Raw genomic sequence first — 18,804 nt, forward strand, 5'->3', positions numbered from 1 at the left:
TCAACTCCATCATTAGCGGGCCCACTGGGAGATAAAAATATGGGTGGTCTTGTTCAAAATGCATTCAGAATTTCAGGACAGCGACACAGCATAACTCCAAGCACAGGCCCTCTGGGCAAGAGTGAAGCCAGCCCTGACCCCACGTGGCTCTAGGGAGCATTTTTTAACTCTCAGCAGGCCATGGTCTGAACTCGCTGCCCTGGAGCACAGATTTCAGGAATAGCATAGAGATGGGGGAAGAATGGGGAAAATTGCCCACGAAGAGATCTCAACACATTTTGGAGCACTAATACTGTACAGACTACGTCCTCTGGTCGCAGGGCGATTGAAATGGCTGTCAACAATAGACAAGGGCTGTATGCTTGGCTAGGTTGCGGAGCTGCTGTCCGGAGCAGAGGGCCCAGCCCCGGCCCCAGGGCTGCCCGTGCTCCTCCCCGTCCTGGCAGCTCCACGCTGCACTTCCCTCTTAATTGTCTTGTCACCGGGGATAAGAGGTTTGGACGGGAGCCTGCGGGATTGGTCTGAGGTTCTTCTCCAAACTGAGCTCTCAATTAGGATTCCGACCCGCCGGGAGGGAGAGTGATGCTTCCGCTCGCTGGAGGTGAGGTTCTTTGAGAGACTTGTTCAAATTATAAAAAGTCACATTTCCCCATGTTGGGAATTAGAGCCGAGCGTAACAGGCCTTCCAGGCTGGAAACGTGGCTACGTGCTCAGAAAGCCAGGTGGGCTGTGCGGCAGCCTTTAAACGCGTGCTCTCCCGCTCTGGAGCACTGCCTGGTAACTCGGGCTGGGGCGCCAGCCTTCTTAGATTAATGGGGAAATGCTTTAGGCGGCTACCCCAGGCTCGGAGCACGCTCATTAGTCATGGAGGGAGGGATGCGTCCGCTGACAGACAGCCCCATCCATCCTGGCCCAGGGTCTGCGGCTGCTCTGCCTGTCTCCTTGGCTGATGGTTTGGGGTGGGGGTGGGGGTGGGGGTGGGGGGGGTGTGGAGAGGCCAAAGGATGACCTCTGACTCTAGGTCAGCTGAGAGTGTATCCATTCCAGCTGGCCCAATCTGAGATGAATGTTCTAGAAAGAGTCCTCTGTTACTGCGTTGAGTTCAGTTGTATATTATCCTCTTCACTTGGCTAAAATTGGACTGCAGTGGGACAAGTAGAAATATCTGGGTCTAGCCAGAGATCACAGTTGCCATTAAGGGCATCATCCTGAGTGAGTTTATTTATGAGTGGGCCCCGGCTCTGGCCAGATGGGCCAGACAGGCCTTGGAGCTACCCGCATCTCTTTTCCTACAATTCTCTTACCTTCTAGTTTGCTCTCCCCTTTTGGAATAATTAGCATGCCCTGGGACTGGAGAAAAGCTTAAAAGAATTTATCCCATATTCTAATGACCCATTCCAAATTAAACACGGGACCCTGGCATAGGATGGCGTATGTTTTGGCGATGCCACAGAGGTCACGTGCTTTCTCGGCATCTTTGTAGCTTGTGAGGCCTGGATACCCAGCTAGTGGGGGTCACAGGGCGTGAGCGCTCCACACTGCTTGCCTACTCGGGCGTTACAGGAAACAAATGATCATTCTGCTAATGGCTGCTCTTTCCTGGGGACCTTGTGGCCGGGCCGTGCAACCCACCTGTTTTGCATATATTGTTCTCACACAAGTCTCTGAGGTTGGTACCATTACCACCCCAAGTCTGCAATGACGAGCTGCTTCTTAGAGAAGTCAGGAGACGGGCCCCAGCTCACCCAGTGAGTAACAGGTTGTGATTTGACTCCAGGCTGACTCCATCACCCAGACTTCTAATGATCGCGCTCTGCTGTCCTGCCGAGCATGCCCCTTCTCCCCCCTTCCTCCTGTCAAGGTCTCTTTCTCTGCCACGTAACTAGCCTGTCATTCTGGCGAACTTGTGTCTGTCACTGTGATGCAGGCCCAGTGCACTCATGTATTACTTCCCCGGCCGTGTTTGTATTCAGCCTGGAGTTGTCTGGCAAAGACTTGCCCTAAAGGAATACAACAGAAGACAATTAATTATCTTGCTAATCATCAATCTCCTGCCTACAAATGCCTGGCACATTTATTTAAAAACCTCATGCGCCAAGGTGAGAGAAAGAAGCACTGACTACAGGTATCGGGAGATGAGGGTTCCGGCCTTGGCTGCACTGCCATGTGGATCAGCACCACGGACAGGTCCCGCAGCCTTCCTGGGCCTCAGCTTGCCCACTCAACAGGTTAAAATCATCAGCATCTTCACCACCACCACCATCATCATCAGTGGAGTACCTTTTGTGTTAGGACATACAGAGATACAGTAGGGAACAGATAGACATGGACCTGCTCATAGAGCTTGCAGTCCAGCAACACTTTCTTCATATGGTGAAAGGGTCAGTGGGTCTCAAACTCCCTCCTTTGAGTAGAACCCTCGTTTTTTACACCAGAGCAAACCCCTACAGAGAATTCTAGCTTAGGATGGACTACAGCCATATTTTGATTGGCATGAGAAAGGGAGGTTTGGGACCCTCCTAGGTCCCTCTCCCTGACCTCTTGGTAGCTCCTGTGAGACCTCCCAGAACTAAAGGGCTCATTGGACCATGGTGCAGAAACTCAAGGACCTGCCATGGTCAATAATCAATGACTTGTAAAAAGTCCACCTGGTGATGAATTTAAACACTGAGACACCCCCCCCCCAATGGGGCTCATACTCATGGGGTCACCTGGGTGAATAGTGGTCACGAATTAACAGCAGCCTGTGCCTTCATTAGCTCTAAAGACCTTCCTGTGCTGGGTTCAGTTGAAGATGGTTCAACTGACACCTGTGAGGAGGTACGCCCGGCTGTCCAGCAGGGAGAGGCCTCGCTTCCTGGCAGCAGGAGGATAAACCGACTCTTTCTTGTGCCTCCTCTAGTGTCCAGACGGCAGTGGACTGTGGTGGCCGCGACAGAAAGGAGATGTAAGTTCACCCTGAGTAGAACAAGCAGCCGACACCACAGCCAGGAGCAAGCCCCTGGTCTCTGTCCAGTCTGCAGAGGGAACGTCCATGCCTCCTTGGAGAATGATCAGCAATGCCCCTCAGAGCTCTGGCTCCATAGTCGTAATATACAGCACTGGGCACATATTATCGAACTGTCCAGCCTCTTTTAGACAGAGAGATGCCCAGGACTTAGGATGCCACTGTCCTCCGCAAACACCTGCGGTGGCTCCCTATTACCTCAGAATAGACTTTTCAAATCGACATCTGAGCCCTGCACATTCTCACCCTTACTTCCTTGTCTACCCTGGACTCCTGCTGTCCATATTATCCATGCTCCACCTTTTTATGACCTCCATATCTGTGTGTAAAATTCCTTTCTCCGGGCCCTGCAGGGATAGGCCCTAACCTTCCAACAAGGTTTAGCTCAACTGCCACTGTTGGATGCCTTCCCTATGCTTCCAAGAAACAGTAAAGATTCCTCTTTATTGTCCCGCTCGATGGCATTGAGAATTTCCTCCTTATTTTCATGATTATTTATACAGAAGTCTACTGTGGTATAATGGGTTCCTGAGGGCAGGGTCAGTGTTGGGTTCATGTTAATAGCTCCTTCTAGTGGTGCCTGGCATAGATTATTCTGCAAATAAATACATTTATATTTATCAGAGACAGAAAGATGCTGGGGAAGGCGGGCAAGGAGTTAAGACCTTCACACTTACCATGTTCAGTAAACATATCACTTGGTATAAAATCCAATGCCAAATGTACTCTAAAATTGGAGGTGCTTCAACATCCCTAATGGAGTATTTATCTTCCCGAGGAAGAGGAGGGTTAGTAGCATGGGTATTGGATCCCAACTTCATCACTAATTAGCTGAGTGACCTTGGCCAAGACCCAAGTGAGCCTACCCAAATCCCATTCTCTCATCTATATAATGTGGAAATCACCAGCCATGACCCCTCAGGGATGGTGTTGTGAGAATCGATTGAGGTTATGTATGTACCTCCCTAACCACAAGGCCTGGCTTCCATTAGGGGTGACTGTCTAATTATTGCTGTTACTGTGGTTGTCATCATGGTGACAGTGTCCTGCATTCTGCTTCTAGAGATAACGTCTCCATCCTCAGCTCCCAGCCAGAGGGCAGCGTGCGGTCCTGGTTGAGCTGTACTCTGTCCGTGGCCACCGACACCATGAGGAGCCCCTCTCGACAGTCAGCCATCAGCAGCCGCATCCTCAGCCCCAGGTAAGAGTGTCTCCTTGTTGCCTCTGGATGACCAGTATCTCAAAGAACCTCAGACTTTGAAGTCTTTCCTTTCCTCTCTCCTACGCAAGGACAATCATGGTCCAGATGGTTTGAGATATGCCCCGGCCACTTCCTAGCTGTGTGACTTTGGGCAGGTTGATTATCTTCTCTGGGCCTTCACCTCCTCATCTGAGGAACAGGAAATATAATTGTATTGACCACCCAGATAGTTGAAATGATGAGGATCTAATGCAGCTCTCCATAAGGCGTGATTTTCCAAATGATTTTAAATAGCACAGGGTGAACATTTTAAAAAATAGCTGTGTATTTGTTATAGCTGCCTCCCATCTAAGGCAAGTTCTTGTTTCCCATTTATAGACAGTTCTAGATTTATAATTTTTTTTAAATCAACACAGTCACTTGAGTATTTTCGTATTTTTTTTAATGATGAGTCAGTTTAAAGACAGACCAGATGATTTCTCCTTCAGAGGTTTTTGCTTCGTTTGAACATCAAGATTTTGTCTTTTTCCTAGAGTTCAGATGCCTTGACTTTCAGTTCTTTCTATTCATAGATTCACAAGTAATCTGTGAATGCATCCCCCTTTCAAGAACTTAAAATATAACTGAGAAGGTGAAAATCCTCTTGGCCACCACCCCAATCTCAGCTCCCTTTCCAATGGTATTAACCATCTTCAGTCTGGCGTGTATCCTTCTATATCTCTCTATATATATTTATAAACATATGTTCTTGTAGTAAGTACATAGCATATTTGTGGACTTTTAAAAAACCTAAGTGATATGATGCTCTATTGTGTATATTACGCTATATAAATTTTTACATTGCGCTTCCTTCCCTCAACCGTAGACCTAGGCACTCTTTCCCCGCCTACGCCTGTCACCTTCTGAAGGCCTGTAAAAGATCTGACAGTCATGCCATGGTGTATTAACTGTAGTCTTCTGGTTTCACTTTTGGTTACCTCCTGGGTATTTGCGATTAACCTGTAAGGCTTCAAAAAAAAATCACACATCCTCACGCACATGGGCAAAGGGTTCTCTGGGTCAGAAAGTGTTTGCATTTTAAACTTGACTAGATTCTAGCAGGTCATCCCAGTGTCCCTTCAGTGTGACATGAGACTCCTGTCTGCCCATCCCCATGTCCCCTGGCACATCTCGGAGCTCGAGAAGCGAGTCCCTGGGACGTTTCCAATTTGACTGAGAGAGGTCACTCTGAAAACAAGAGAGGGAGAAAGCCGACTTCTGCCAAAAACATGCGAGCATTCTCTGTATTATTTATAAGGGGATGTCAGCTCCGGGGAAATACAGCTAAAGCTTTATGATTTACGGCCCGGGAATCGTGCAGCCGCTGCGACAAAGGCAGGAGCTTCTGAAACGGGGGCACTGTGTCACCCTCGTGGCCTCCAGAGCGGAGTTTATGGGCTTGGGGGTGGTGGCCACACTTGGCTCAGGAGTGTCTCTCCACATCTGGCCACAGGTGTGCCAGGGGCTGTTCAGGTCCTGGCAGCTCACCTGGGCCCTGCTGGGTACCCGGCCTCTCCTTCCTGCTCCCTCAGGGCCATTGCCCTGCTAGAGGGTGTTAAAAGGGCTTTCTCCACCTCCCCCATCCTCACAGCGCTCCCAGCCCCAGCTCCCTCTGGACACCCATCCCCACGCCCAATGGAACTCCAGACTGAATGATGGGAGTGAACAAGATCACGCAGACAGAAAATGAAGGGGGAGGGGAGGAGAAAGAGGAGAGGGGAGGGGAGGAAGGAGGAAGAAGAAGAAAGGAAGAGGAGAGGGAGAAAGAGAAAACACACTTACTAGAGTGTGTGTGCTCCCCGTTTGGTAGCCTTGGGAAGTCCCAGTAAAATTGTGTGTATCCTGGTCAGAGACGACATTTATCCGTAAATTTCAGTGACCAATCCATCAGCACATAATTAGTGATGCTGTGGCTTGAATTTATTACCAAACATGGCTCTCCACTGTTGCTGTTGGCCGTGTACCATCTTGCAACGCGAGCGTGGAGATTATTGTATAAATTATTCTCACTCACATAATCATCGTGATTTTAATTACTGTGTAATCTTCGCTAATTACTGTTGTATGTATCATTTGCTTTGGTGCCGACGTAACATAACTGCTTTCCTTTGGCTAAAAAAAAATGGCATGACAACGTTTCCCGTTTTCCGGGGGGAAATTGCTTTCTGTAAACATTCCCAGCCCCATCCTCTTGGCTTGTGGTTCTTTCGTTTAAAAGAAAAAGATTTAGACACCGCAGCCACCTCCTTCTCGCCCCCCTGCTGATTTTTTTTATTTGCAATAAGGCTGGCTTGAATTAATAAAGAGCTCTAAATTATAGGGCATTGTTTTAAAAATAAAGTTGCATTACTTTCAAGGAAAGGCAATTACTTCTACGGGAGTGAAAGCCAAGGACGGGTCACGTGAAGCCCGCTCCAATGATTAGATCAGACTTCTTTGTAATTAGTTCATTAATTATGTAAATATGAATGGATGGCACTTAGCATTAAAAACAGCTTGTTCTCAAAGTAGGTTAAGCATCCATGCTAATCTCATTCCAATAGTACATTTATTCACTGGTCTCCGCGCTCACAGAACCAGAGCTCCAGATCATTTTAATTCATCCCGAATGTCCTTGATGAAGGGGCCTCTCGTGAACATGACTTCATGTCTTCCTAGGACAAGGGGGCTCTTTTCAGATTTCTCAGGATTAGGAAGACGAGTGGGAAAGATGTTAAAACAGAGGGTGTGGAAGTGTTTGAGGCAAACACCTTGGACCCCAGGCCTGAGCAAGGGAGACCAGGTGTGCGCTCTGTCCAGGAGTCCTCCTTGGAGCCAGCGGCCCTCGCAGATGGCGTTCCATGGAGAGAGGGCCTTTCCTTGCCCAGAGCTCCAGGTCTCAGAGGGTAGATCTGTGGAACGCCGAGGCTCACCTAAGGCAGCAGCAAGTTTGTGTAAAACCATTTGGATTCGTCATTGATGGTCCAAAACATTGTTCTAGAATCGGTGGTTCTCTCATTGAGCTAAATTTTTGTTAAGTGAACTTATTATTGAAACATACATACTTCATATCCATGTGATTTTCCATATCCATACCTCTTTATGAAATTTAAAAAAATTAGTCAGACCTTTGTATTTACTACCCAAATCAAAACCAAACCATTACTACTCCTGGAGTTCACTCGATTGTGAACCGGAAGTTGGTTTTGAGTCTATTTTAGGTCCAGAGAAGAGGCATTGACTGGCTGATAAGTAGGGGTGTTGTGTTAACCAGCCAGATGAGGCAGATGGAGCCCTTAGTTCATTCTGTCCGCACTTCCACAATCCCTCATCTTCCCATCCCTCCATTCCTTCCCCCCCCCCCGGGGTGGGGAACCTTTTCTCTGCCCAGAGCCATTTGGATATTTATAACATCATTAGCAGCGGGCCATACAAAATTATCAACTTAAAAAGCAGCCTGCTGTATTTGGTCAAACATTTAATGAACTCACCCCCAGTGCTTTGGTAGGGCCAGACCACATGATTCCACAGGCCTTACATGGCCTGAGGGCCAGACGTTCCCCACCCCTGCTCTACCCTTTCCATCCCATGAACTTTCCGGGAAGCGCTCTGCAAATACTGGGTGTTCATAGAAGAACTAACAGTCTTGTTGGGAGACGCAAAGGGGTAAACAAGCAATTCCAGTGCAGAGTGACGGGGAAGCACAGGGGCTGTGGGCGGAGAACACCCCTAGCCCATCCTGGGAGGTGGGGGGAGGCCGTCTGGAGGAGGCTGCACTTGGCCTGAACATGGAGGGGTGAGTAAAAGTGTTTGCTTTTTAAACAATCTATAGAGCAGTGGTTTCTCAGAAGCACCTGTCAGTTGTCACTTCCTTTCTCTTTACCTCTCTCCCTCCTTCTTTCTTTCTTCTTGTTTTTTAACAACTCTGTTAGCCTCCACCTTAGTTGGACAATGACTGATGATTTTTCGTATTCACCTTGTTTCTATCTTTACCTCCTTATCTACATCTCTGTATATCTTAGACACATTTTTATGCTAAACAATGTGAAAGTAACTGGAAAATGTCATGACAGTACTCTCTAAATCATTCCATATCTTTCTCCTGAGAAGAAGGACTCTTAACTAACTATTGCACCGTTACCACACCTAAGAAAACGAACAAATCCATAGTATTGTCCAAGGTCCCAACATTCATATTAACTCATTTGTCCTAAAATTGTCTTATATCGTTGTATTTTTTAGAAGAAGGATCCTATTAAGGTTACACATTGCATTTGGTTATTTTGTTTCTTTGAAACTTCTTTCTTTGAAAAAAAATAGACTTTATGTTTAGAAGTCTCAGACCTACAGAAAAAGTAAACAGCATGTACAGAGAGCACCATATGCCCCCTCTGTCCCTACACACAGTTTCGCCTATGAGTAACACCCTGCATTTGCCATCAGTCTCCTTTAAGCTAGAATCTTCCGTCCCCTTCCCTTCCCCGCATGGAAGTAGACTTTTTTGTAGAGTTCCGGGTGTGATCCTGATGGGCAACTGTGCTCTAAGTCCCCTAGTCCTCATAGCTGGGAACCAGTAAGGCTATATGGACAAGGCTGGGCAGATTCTGCTGACCCACAGAGGGGACACAGACCCACAGAAGGGACACAAGCCCGTGCCCACTGAGGGCTATTCACTGCATGGGTTTCTAGAAAGTGTCAGAGAGAACTCACGTAGGATCAGAGAAAACAACAAGGAAGGCTTGAAGGTTATCTGGTCTCATCAAAACATCATATTATTGGGAACAGAGGATATTTATTTAGAGACACTTCTTTTGGTTGCTTCCCACGCATGTCCTGAGCAGGGCCGGGGATCAAACCTGCAACCCAGGTATGTGCCCTTGACCAGGAATCAAACCTATGACCCTTTGGTGCGCAGGCCAATGCTCTAACTACTGAGCAACCATCCAGGGCAGGAAGAGAGGATATTTAAAGAGTATTTTCTGGCTCAAGTCTCTGCCCCTTCAGGCCAGGAGTGACCAGGCTGAGGACCTGGGTGCCACTCATTCCACCACTTCCTCTCTTCCTTGGTTACTCCCTCCCATGGCTTTTCCCTTTCAGCAGGTGGCCTTTCCAAGTCCTGGGTCCCTGCCCATGAAACTGAGATAGCTGCCCTCACTTGTCAAGGGTTTTGCAGACTGAATAGCTAATAGCTGGTAGGAGGGATCTTCTCTCCGCCTGTGTAGCATGTCTTCCCTGACCCCACATCCTTCCCTCTTCCGAAAGCCTGGCTCACCCCACACCTCCAGGAAGGCTGTGCACCAGGCTCCAGCACCTGCTCTCTCCCCCAGCAACTTCCTGCCGCACTTGCAGCCCATGGTTCACAGTTCGCCTGGAACTTCCCTCGCTGCTGATTCTTCTTCGTGGGTCAGCCAGTCTCCCTGCCTCCAGCGTGCCCTCCCGGAGGCGAAGCGCCCATCTTCCTCTGCGCTCAGCCTACATTGCGTGTAGTTAGACCGCGATGGGAGCCTTGGCTCTGCCACTTGCTCTGCAAGCCCACTCGCCTCTCCGTGCCTCGGTTTTCTCATCTGTACAATGGGCTAAGGGCCCGTGGAGCAGAGCGGTGAGGGGGCATGGATCCCGGAGGTGGACTCCTTGGTTTAAATCCACGTTTTCCCATTTATCACACGACAGATTACTGACCTTCCTGAGCCTCGTTTGTGGAATGGGAAGATTACCGTAGTATCTGCTGCAGAGGATTGTTGAGAGGATAAAATTGAGTAGATCTGCAAAGCCTAAAGGCACCATGTAAGGCAGCTGTTATCCAGAATCATGCAGAATTTACCTGTGTGCTCTAGGGACTCAATAAATGTCTCCTTTCTCTAGGGCGCTGAGCACGGTTTTGGGCACCTTGTCAAGTGTAATTACAGACCATCAATCGCTGTGTTGGGCTCGGTTACAAGGCCTCAGGCCATCTTGAAAGGACATCTGGTTTCCCTTCCCAGGCCTCGCCAGTCTTACAGAACATCAATACATTTTTAATTTCCTCTTTAATTTCAGGGTGTGGATGAAGAATGGGGGTGACAGCGCACCTCTGGGAATGATTCATGGTGTCATTAAAACCTTCTTCAAGTTCCCTGTAGCTCCGCTGGCCCCGGCTCCGCCCGAACTCTCAGGCCTGGAAATTGTGTTTTTTCGCTGTGTGATTGTGTCTGATGCCCGTGAATCCGGCATCTGGCCACTTGACTCGGATCTCGCTCTTTCGGTTCGTCCTGTCTCAGTGGATTGGGGGAGATGTTCACGTGTAGATGTGAGTTAGGCCGGTGGAGGTTTCTATTCAGCTGTCTACCCGGAGGGCGTGTGATGTCAGGGCAGGGAAAAGCATGAGCCTCAGGGTTCAAATCCAGGCCCTGCCCCTTAGCAGTGTGACCCTGGGCTAATGGTTTCTCACCAGTGAGCCTCAGTTTGCTCATCTGCAAGATGGGGTGCTGAGTCTGATCCTGATGGGACCGATATATACAAAACATGCACACACGGCGCTTTTCACTTGTCACTGGGTATTCAAGGAGCGTGTCCTGGTGCGAGAGCCGCTGGGACCTGGGGGCTCCGTCACAGGACAGCCTGGCAGGGGCAGGGGCGTGGGCCAAGCAGGGACACCTGTCTCAGCAGCTGGCTAGCTCTGGGCTGACTGACTACTTCATTCTCCACATCCTTTTCCCGTACTGCTCAGAGCAGGAGCACGGGTGAGAATCACTGATTCCCGAACCTCTGCCCTCATTGCAGGCCTTCTCTAGCCCTGACAGAAGGGGTCGTTCAAGAAAAACAAACAAAAGCACTAAGAGTTTTAAACAACAGCAGAGGGGGCAAAAGTAGGCTTTCAGTGGCGCGTATGGAAAGCAGTCACAGCAGGTCTGCGAGGAGGCGGTTCCGTGTGGCTAGACTGACGGGCAGGCGGCGGAAGTCCCCAAGGTTCTCCTGGCCTCTCTCCTTAGAGAATCGCGGTGCCCGCCTGGCGTTTGTCTCACCTGTCTCCCTGCGGCTCGGAGGGCCTGCTATTCATCGTCTCTCCCCAGGGCCAAGGCTCTGGGAGGCAGGCGCGGTGACATCTTGGTTATCCACCAGCCATCCATCACGCGAGGCCGATGGAGGGACGTCCCCTCTGAGCCAAGCCGTGCAGTGAGGGCAGCTTGGGGAGGGGGGGTGGCGAGGCAGGAGATGAGTCTGCCCAGGCTCCTAGCTGGGGACAGCAGAATGTGTCTTAGATGCCCACAGCTGGGCCAGAAAGAGAGAGAGGCCCACCCTGTGTCAGACCCTCTCCGGGACCCTCTCCTGGAGCCTGCACGAGGACACCTGGACTCAGATGAAACTCTGCTGCCCCTCCCAGAAAGGAGCGGGCACAGGAGCTTCTGACTCGGAGTCATGGCGCCAGAACACGATGGCACAGAGATGGGACCAATTTCTGAATGGCAAGCCCAGGAGGTGGCACTCAGCCAGACTGCTTTCCTTCCTTCACCCGCCTCCCTTCCACACCTGTCCTCCCTCCCTCACTTCCCCACACCCTCTCCTCTCCAGCGCCCCAGTGTCCACCCTGCTTGGCTTGTGTCTCTGCTCCAAGCGCACCAGCTGAGGCTATGAAGACACCAGACAATTCTTGAACCTGGGACCCAGCCCGCCCTGCCCCCAGGACATCAGGCCCTGGGCAGAGAGATCGGTGATCACAGCCCTGTGGCCGCCAGGCAGGGTCCCGAGTGGCTGTGCAGGGACATTGGGGGGGGGGGGGTGCCTTGTAGAGGTGTCGCTTCTGTGCTCTCTGTCTCGGAAACCAGCACTCCTTCTTCTCCTCTTCCTGCAATTCCTATTCCCTCCTTCCCGTCCCTCCCTGTCCTGGCGTCTGCAGCCAGCACCAGGGTGGGAGCTGGGGTGAGCAGACGGCAGAGTCCCAGGCAGCGCTGTGACAGGAGCCCTCGAAGCCGGCTGCCCCACGTGGCAGGCGATGGATGAGACCGAGCACCCAAGACACATCCATCACCCCGCTCCCTTCAGGGGCCGAGGCAGGACGGAAATGACTTCTGTCAGCTCCGCAGCAGCCCACTGCCCCGGCAGCTCCGAGCTGTTTATTAAAAAAAGAAAGAGTGAGAAAGCCATCTTGCCGTGTAGTAGGGGAGCGATTCCAAGGCAGTGATGTTGACAGACACACTTTGGGGTGATCATAAAGGAGCCCTTCCCTCCCTCCCTCGCCGCGTCCAGCTGTGACGGAGATGGAAGCTGACAGCCAGGATGAGGGAGGAGGCAGCTGCTCCGGGCGCACGGGGCCACCCCTTCTCGGGCTCCAGGAGGCAGAAGGCCACCTGCCCACCGTTCTCTCTCCGTCCCTCTGGGCACCTCCGTGGAGGCTTTCCTTGAGCCCAGTGGTGGGCTAGGCTCAGGGGATTCAGAGATTAGTAGCAGTAATAACGATTGCTATTAACTGTTAATCATAAAGAGCCATTAATTACCGGTTGTTAATTATTCATTGTAACGGGTAACCATTATTTGAGGGGTTAGGTGCCAGACCCAGCACCCAGGGCCTTTCTCTTGTCCCACGACTTCCCCTCAAGGTCACATGGTGATCTGTGCAGGAGGAGGTGGAAGGACTGCTCAGACCGCAAATGCGGAGGGGCTCGGCCGTCCTCGGTACTGGCGTGGCTGCAGCAGGTGACCCAGAGGGCAGCTCGAGGCTGGGAGGAGGGAGCTTGATCCCGCAGGAGGCCGGAGGACGGTGAGGGGAGTGAGTGATGGAGGTGGCTCACAGACACGGTAACCTTGACCCTGTGTCTCCTCCCCCCCCACACACACACCGTCACCTTGACCCATGGACCTCCACCCAGCCGACCTCAGGAATCAGAAGAGGCAGATGAGAAGACCCAGCCCGGTGCCCGTCACGCATGGAACCTTTAACAGAACATCAGCGCCACGGCTGCCTCCCACGGGTCCTGGGTCTGGGGAGGCGCCTGCCAGCCCCAGAAGAAAGAGGCTTATGAGACAGTTGGAGCTCTGGCCTCGGGAGCTCAAGAGGCAGTGTCTAGGTCTCTACCCATGTCCCTGGAAAGAACCCTGACCCCTGCCCTACCTGTACCTCCTTTCCTCTCCAGGCGGCACCTGCAGGGCCATTGGCTGGCTTCCTTCCCTGACTCCAAAGCCCTTATAGTTACTGCCCTGTCCTCTGGGATCCTGGGGTGGCAATGGTGACATCAGACTGTGGTGGGCGAGGAGCCTTCCTCAAGGTCTCGGCCAGAATCCCAACCACCTTTCTGTGTGGAGGGCCGGCTCCGTGTACAGCTAGAGCAGCAATGCAGAGGGTGGACAGGGGCCAGTAGCCTGCCTGTGCCTCTCTCCCAGCACCTCGCTCCCAGCCTCCTCCAGTCCCCAGCTCCCAGCCCCCAGCCCCCAGCTCCGTCTGCCCTGCCCAAACCCTGGCCCTTTTGCTTTTTATAAATGACAACTCTGCAGGCGGGCAGGAGTGGCGCTGTTCATCTTAGAGGAAGGACAAGTGGGTTTTTATTTATTAAAGGGATGGTTGGCGGACTGCGGTCTCTCTCCTTTCAGCAACATCCTTCATCTTATAGTCCAGGCTCCTCCTTTTCGGAAGGAAAGTGATGTGGGCTTGGCTGCTGCAAACAGACTCTGCAGGGAAGCCAGGCCTGGTGTCGCCCCAGAATAGAAGCCATCTGTCCCCTTGTGCTGGCCTTGGTTTATGTGGGTTTCATGCAAATCTCTCCTGTTAGGAGGGACCAGTCTTCCCCCCACCAGGACCAATCAGGGCGTCACAGGGCATCCCACTGAGGTGCACATTTGGGCCACTGACTTTCTGAAGCCCTTCTGTTGGGCCTGTCCTCTGGGCTTGTCCCTGAATAAGCAGCTAGCCTCCTGCAGGTCTCCCTGTGGCTTCCAGAAGCGAATGACTTACTCCGCCGCCGGCTCTGGGACCACAGGGCCCATCCTGTCAGATAGGATGCCTCATAAATCTAAGTCACTCGTCCTGCCTGCGTGTTAATCTACTCGAACGTACTTAGCTGGGTTTAATTATAGACAGAAATTGCATTTCAGAGAGCAAGGAGAAATCATTTACCTGGCTTGAATTTGCGCATTAAATCACGCGGTTCATTTGAGAATGCGGTGGGGATGGCATTTCCAAAGAAAAACAATATTAGCGCCTGTGCTTAGTGGCTCCCGCGCCGCTTGCACAAATTGTATGAATTGCACGGTCCCCACCAACTGTGTGTCTGTCTTGTTGGCACAGGACGCACGAGGAGGCCGGTGATGCGGAAAGCGTCCGGCGGGTGTCAGCCCTGAACGGAGCCCAGGATGCCCCCAGCAAGACCACGGGGGACAAGTCCCTCCCTTCCCTCTCTTCCCTCTCGCCCCTCTCCCTCCGCCGGCAAAAGTACTGCCATTTTGGGGATGGCGACGAGAGTGACGTCCAGAGGAAGCCCCCGGAGAGATCAGGAGTCCTGTCTTCCTCCCCTTCTTCCCAGAGGGGAAACACATCCCCGGTGTCCAGGGAGAAGCTGCCCAGTCCTTCGGCCGCCCTGTCGGAGTTTGTGGGAGGGCTCCGGAGGCAGAGGGCACAGAAGGGCCAGGGCTCGGTGCTGGGCCTGGAGGACTGGCCCACCCTCCCCATCTATCAGACCACCGGGGCGTCCACGCTGAGGAGGGCCAGGGCCGGCAGTGCCGAGGGACACCTCTCGCTGAGTTCCCCGCTGGAGACGGAGGACTGCGCCGGGCCATCCGCCGGTCTCCTGCGCTCCACCAGCCTCAAATGCATCCCTTCCCAGGGTGGGGAGGGCACCCCGCTGCTCCCCCAGAGGCCGAAGACCCGGTTCAGTTCCTGTGAGTCCCTCTTAGAGTCAGGGCCCGGCTCGGGGAGAAAACTGAGCCCCCCCTCCGCACCCAGGGACACACTCGTGTCGCCCACGCTGCGTCCTCGGAGGCGCTGTCTGGAGTCTTCCCTGGACGACGCGGGCTGCCCAGACCTCGGGAAGGAGCCGCTTGTCTTCCAGAATCGCCAGTTCGCCCACCTCATGGGGGACCCTCCGGACAGCGACCCATTCAGCTGGAAACTCCCGAGTCTCAACTACGAACGCAGGGCCAAAGTGGATTTCGATGACTTCCTCCCGGCCATCCGGAAGCCCGAGACTTCGAGGTCGTTGGCCGGAGCCGCCAAAGACGGGCAAGACAGTTCCCGGCACTCCAGCGTCCACTTTGAGACAGAAGAGGCCGACCGGACCTTTCTCTCAGGGATCAAGACCATTTTGAAAAAGAGCCCAGAGTCTAAGGAGGACCCCGGTCACCTCTCCGACTCGTCCTCCTCCTCCAGCTCCATTGTATCCTTCAAAAGCGCCGACAGCATCAAGAGTCGACCAAGGATCCCACGGCCGAAGGGAGATGAGGGAGAGCGAACGTCGCCTGGCAACAGAGAGCCAGGGACGGGAAGGAAAGACGAGGACGTGGCAAGCATCATGAAGAAGTACCTGCAGAAGTAGGAACCGGCTCAGGTAAGAGAACGGCTGGGTCGTCTTGGGTGTAAGACAAGATCGTCACCAGGGTCTGGCAGTCTGGAGCAGTGGTGGGGAACGTCCGGTCCACGGGCCATATAAGGCCCGAGAAATCATTTGGTCTGGCCTTGCCAAGGCATGAAGGGTGAGTCATTAAATGTTTGACCAAGTATATAGCAGGCTAATTTTTAAGTTGGTAATTTTGTGATAAATATCCAAATGGCAGACAAAAGGTTCCCCACCCCTGGCCTAGAGGAAATTTGTTGCTGCTGCTGCTTTTAATGCCGTGACTGATTTCTCTGGAGGAAGAGGGTTTGTAGAGGTGTTAGCTCATCAGAAACCCGCTGCCAGGTGCCACCTGTTTCTTTGCTCTTTAAAATGCAGTCACATCGGAAAGCAAGAGGGTCCTAGGGGACAAGGCTAGAGAAGGTGCTGGCTTTTAAAGCCGCTCGGTCTGGCCTTTTAAAGCTCCTCCCCCGTCTTGCTTATTTCCAGTGCTCCATTCTTCCCGAAGCCGGAGGCACTGTGATGTCTCTCTGCCCCATCATGATGGGATCATGGTGGTAGGGTCAGGCCAGGGTGGAGGAGGCCTTGAGTATAGTGGGGTTCAACTCCTGCATTAAGTGTCCGGAGATAAACTGAGGCCCAAGGGGGAGGGAGGAGGGGACGCGTGCAACCATCACAGAGCAGCAGTGCGGGAGGAGCGGTGCCCCTGTCCACCACCTGTTCTCCTACTCCCAGCCCTGACCCTGGCACTCCTCTGCAGAAAGGCAGGAAGAGGCACTGACTGTGAATGATGGCTTCCCTGTATTGAGCGTGTATATATACATCAGGTGGTTACTTAGTACCCACAATACCCTAGGGAGGTCGTTGCTAGTATTTATTCCCATTCTACAGGCTGACACACTGACAATCAAAGAGGTTAAGACATTTATACCAAATCACGCAGGCGGAGCTGGGATTGGCAACTCCAGAATCGCCACTTTTATCTGTAATGCTAGTCCGTATCCCAGTCATCTTCTTGGGTAAACTCAGCCGTACAGGTGGAGCTGGATCTTTAAGGAGGCTGCCTCCATTGCCCTCAAAAAGGAGGTGGATGTTCTAATCACATATCAAAAGGGGTGTTGGGCCCGGCTGGTGTGGCTCAGTGGTTGAGTGTCGACCTATGAAGCAGGAGGTCAAGGTTCGATTTCCAGTCAGGGCACATGCCTGGGTTGTGGGCTTGATCCCCAGTAGGGGGTTTGCAGGAGGCAGCTGATCAATGATTCTCTCTTATCACTGATGTTTCTATCTCTCCCTCTCCCTTCCTCTCTAAAATCCATTTTAAAATATTTTTAAAATAAAAAAAAATTTTTAAAAAGGAGTGTTAGAACTCATGGACTCCAACCTCAATGTTGAACAAATGAGGGAGACCTCAAATCAAGGTCCCCCAGTGGGTCTGCCATCAACCCAGCCACCCTGACTCCCAGTTCAGTGCTCTCCGCCCAGAGGCAGGGCCAGCCCTCGACAGCCCCTACAAGGGCGCATTCACACCTGAGCATCCCACTTCCTGGCCCCCAGCTGAAATGCAGAGCCCCTTGCGGCAGGATGGGCATCAGCGGAGGAGGAGTAAGAAACTCCCTCCAGGTTCAGATGGAATACAAACCCACAGACCAGGGATCGCCCATGGCCACATTAATCTCCCCTTATCAAACCTCAGCGCTCACCACCGCTCCAGGCTCAGGCTGCAGGTGCGCGCTCCGCCCCAGCCCTCCTCCCACAGGCGTCCTGGACCAAAAGGAGCCACGCACCCCGCCCTCCACTGCTGGAGACCTGCTGCTTTGCGAGGCATCGTCAGCCCATCAAAAAGCCATTGCCCCTTCCGTGGAGATGGTCTCGGGTGTTTCAGAGCAAATTAATTTGACTTTACATGGCCTTCTCTCTGCTCTCAATTACCGAGGAGAGATCTGATACTCATTTACATTATTGTGCTCTCGGGGACACAGAACGCAGTTTCAAAGGCCACGTAAAGGGCACGCGTCCATAAGGGGAGCAGCCCCTGGCAGAAGTCGACGCAGAACATCTTGTCTCTGCCATTTCTCCTTAAGCTCAAGCTCCCTTCCCCCTCCCAGCCCTGCTCACTGTGATGACAGAGCGCCCGCCTAAATTTCCCTCTGCCCGGACCTCCCGGCTGGGGGACTAAACAGTGCAGCCCGTTCCCCAGGATGTGAGCATGTTACGGGATTTGGGACCAAACGAGCTCGATTCTTCCCGTCACTGGCCACGGGACCTTGAGCAAGCCATGTGACCCTGCTGAGCATCTGCATCTCAGCTGGAAAACGGAGAGAATAATACCGGCCACGAAAAGTAACACTGTGAGTCGCAGGAGAATGTGAGGGATCCCGAGGACAGAGCCCAGCCCCCTGTGGCTGCACTAACTGTCAGGTCACCCTGCTGTCCCTGTCTTCCGCCACTTGTTTCCCGTCCACATGTCTTCATTCCTTTGGTCACATCTCTGCAGGAATGCCACCTGGGAGCATGGGCCTCCAGGGCCTCCCCACTCTCGTTCTCCTCCCCAAGACTCAGTTCCCAGGTCCCATTGATCAGCTCTGACCTACGTTTGTTTCCAGCCTCCTGAGATGCACTGTCCTCGAAGACTTCCGACTCCGCAGAGAGAGACCGGCCCGGCCTCCCCGGGGGCCCTCAGTCCCACTACAGAGAGCGTGGCTGCCCTCAAGAGGAGAGAGGGGTCCAGCAGAGGCCTATCCCGCGGGGCGTGGGGCTCCCAGCGTGCTTGGTCTGCACAAAATAAAGTGTTGGCTCCTTGGCATCTGTGTCTTCTCTCTGTTCTCTGAATCTGTTCCCCGGACTCTAGAGGGTTGATGGGCTGCGGCTGGGGGTAGAAGGGCTCTGAGGAATGGAACCAACCCAGACTTCGTAGTTTTCAGTGACATACTGCTACTTCTCTCCCTGTATGTCCACATGCAATGGTCTTGCTCCTTCTCTTCATTTGTCCAGGTTCTGCGCAAGTGTCACCTTCTCCAGGAAGTCTTCCCTGATTGGTCAAACTGAAATAACCTTTCCATTCT

The 18,804-nt window shown here is 52.4% G+C and overlaps 1 protein-coding gene across 1 annotated transcript in view; it reads left to right on the forward strand.

The window, feature by feature from the left end:
• The window catches only part of MYO18B (myosin XVIIIB), a gene marked incomplete at its 5' end in the record, with an annotated part of 162,267 nt that extends 143,719 nt beyond the window's left edge, over positions 1 to 18,548 (forward strand). The window contains 4 exons of the mRNA XM_081113701.1: positions 2,903 to 2,947; positions 4,071 to 4,208; positions 14,482 to 15,736; positions 18,346 to 18,548. Of these exons, the coding sequence (XP_080969827.1) occupies positions 2,903 to 2,947; positions 4,071 to 4,208; positions 14,482 to 15,724 (1,426 nt within the window). The 3' untranslated portion in view covers positions 15,725 to 15,736; positions 18,346 to 18,548. The remainder of the gene's footprint in view (positions 1 to 2,902; positions 2,948 to 4,070; positions 4,209 to 14,481; positions 15,737 to 18,345) is intronic.
• Between the last annotated feature and the right edge of the window lie 256 nt (positions 18,549 to 18,804).

The sequence above is a fragment of the Myotis nattereri genome (genome assembly GCF_964212035.1).
Source record: "Myotis nattereri genome assembly, chromosome: 19".
Classification (NCBI taxonomy): Eukaryota; Metazoa; Chordata; class Mammalia; order Chiroptera; family Vespertilionidae; genus Myotis; species Myotis nattereri.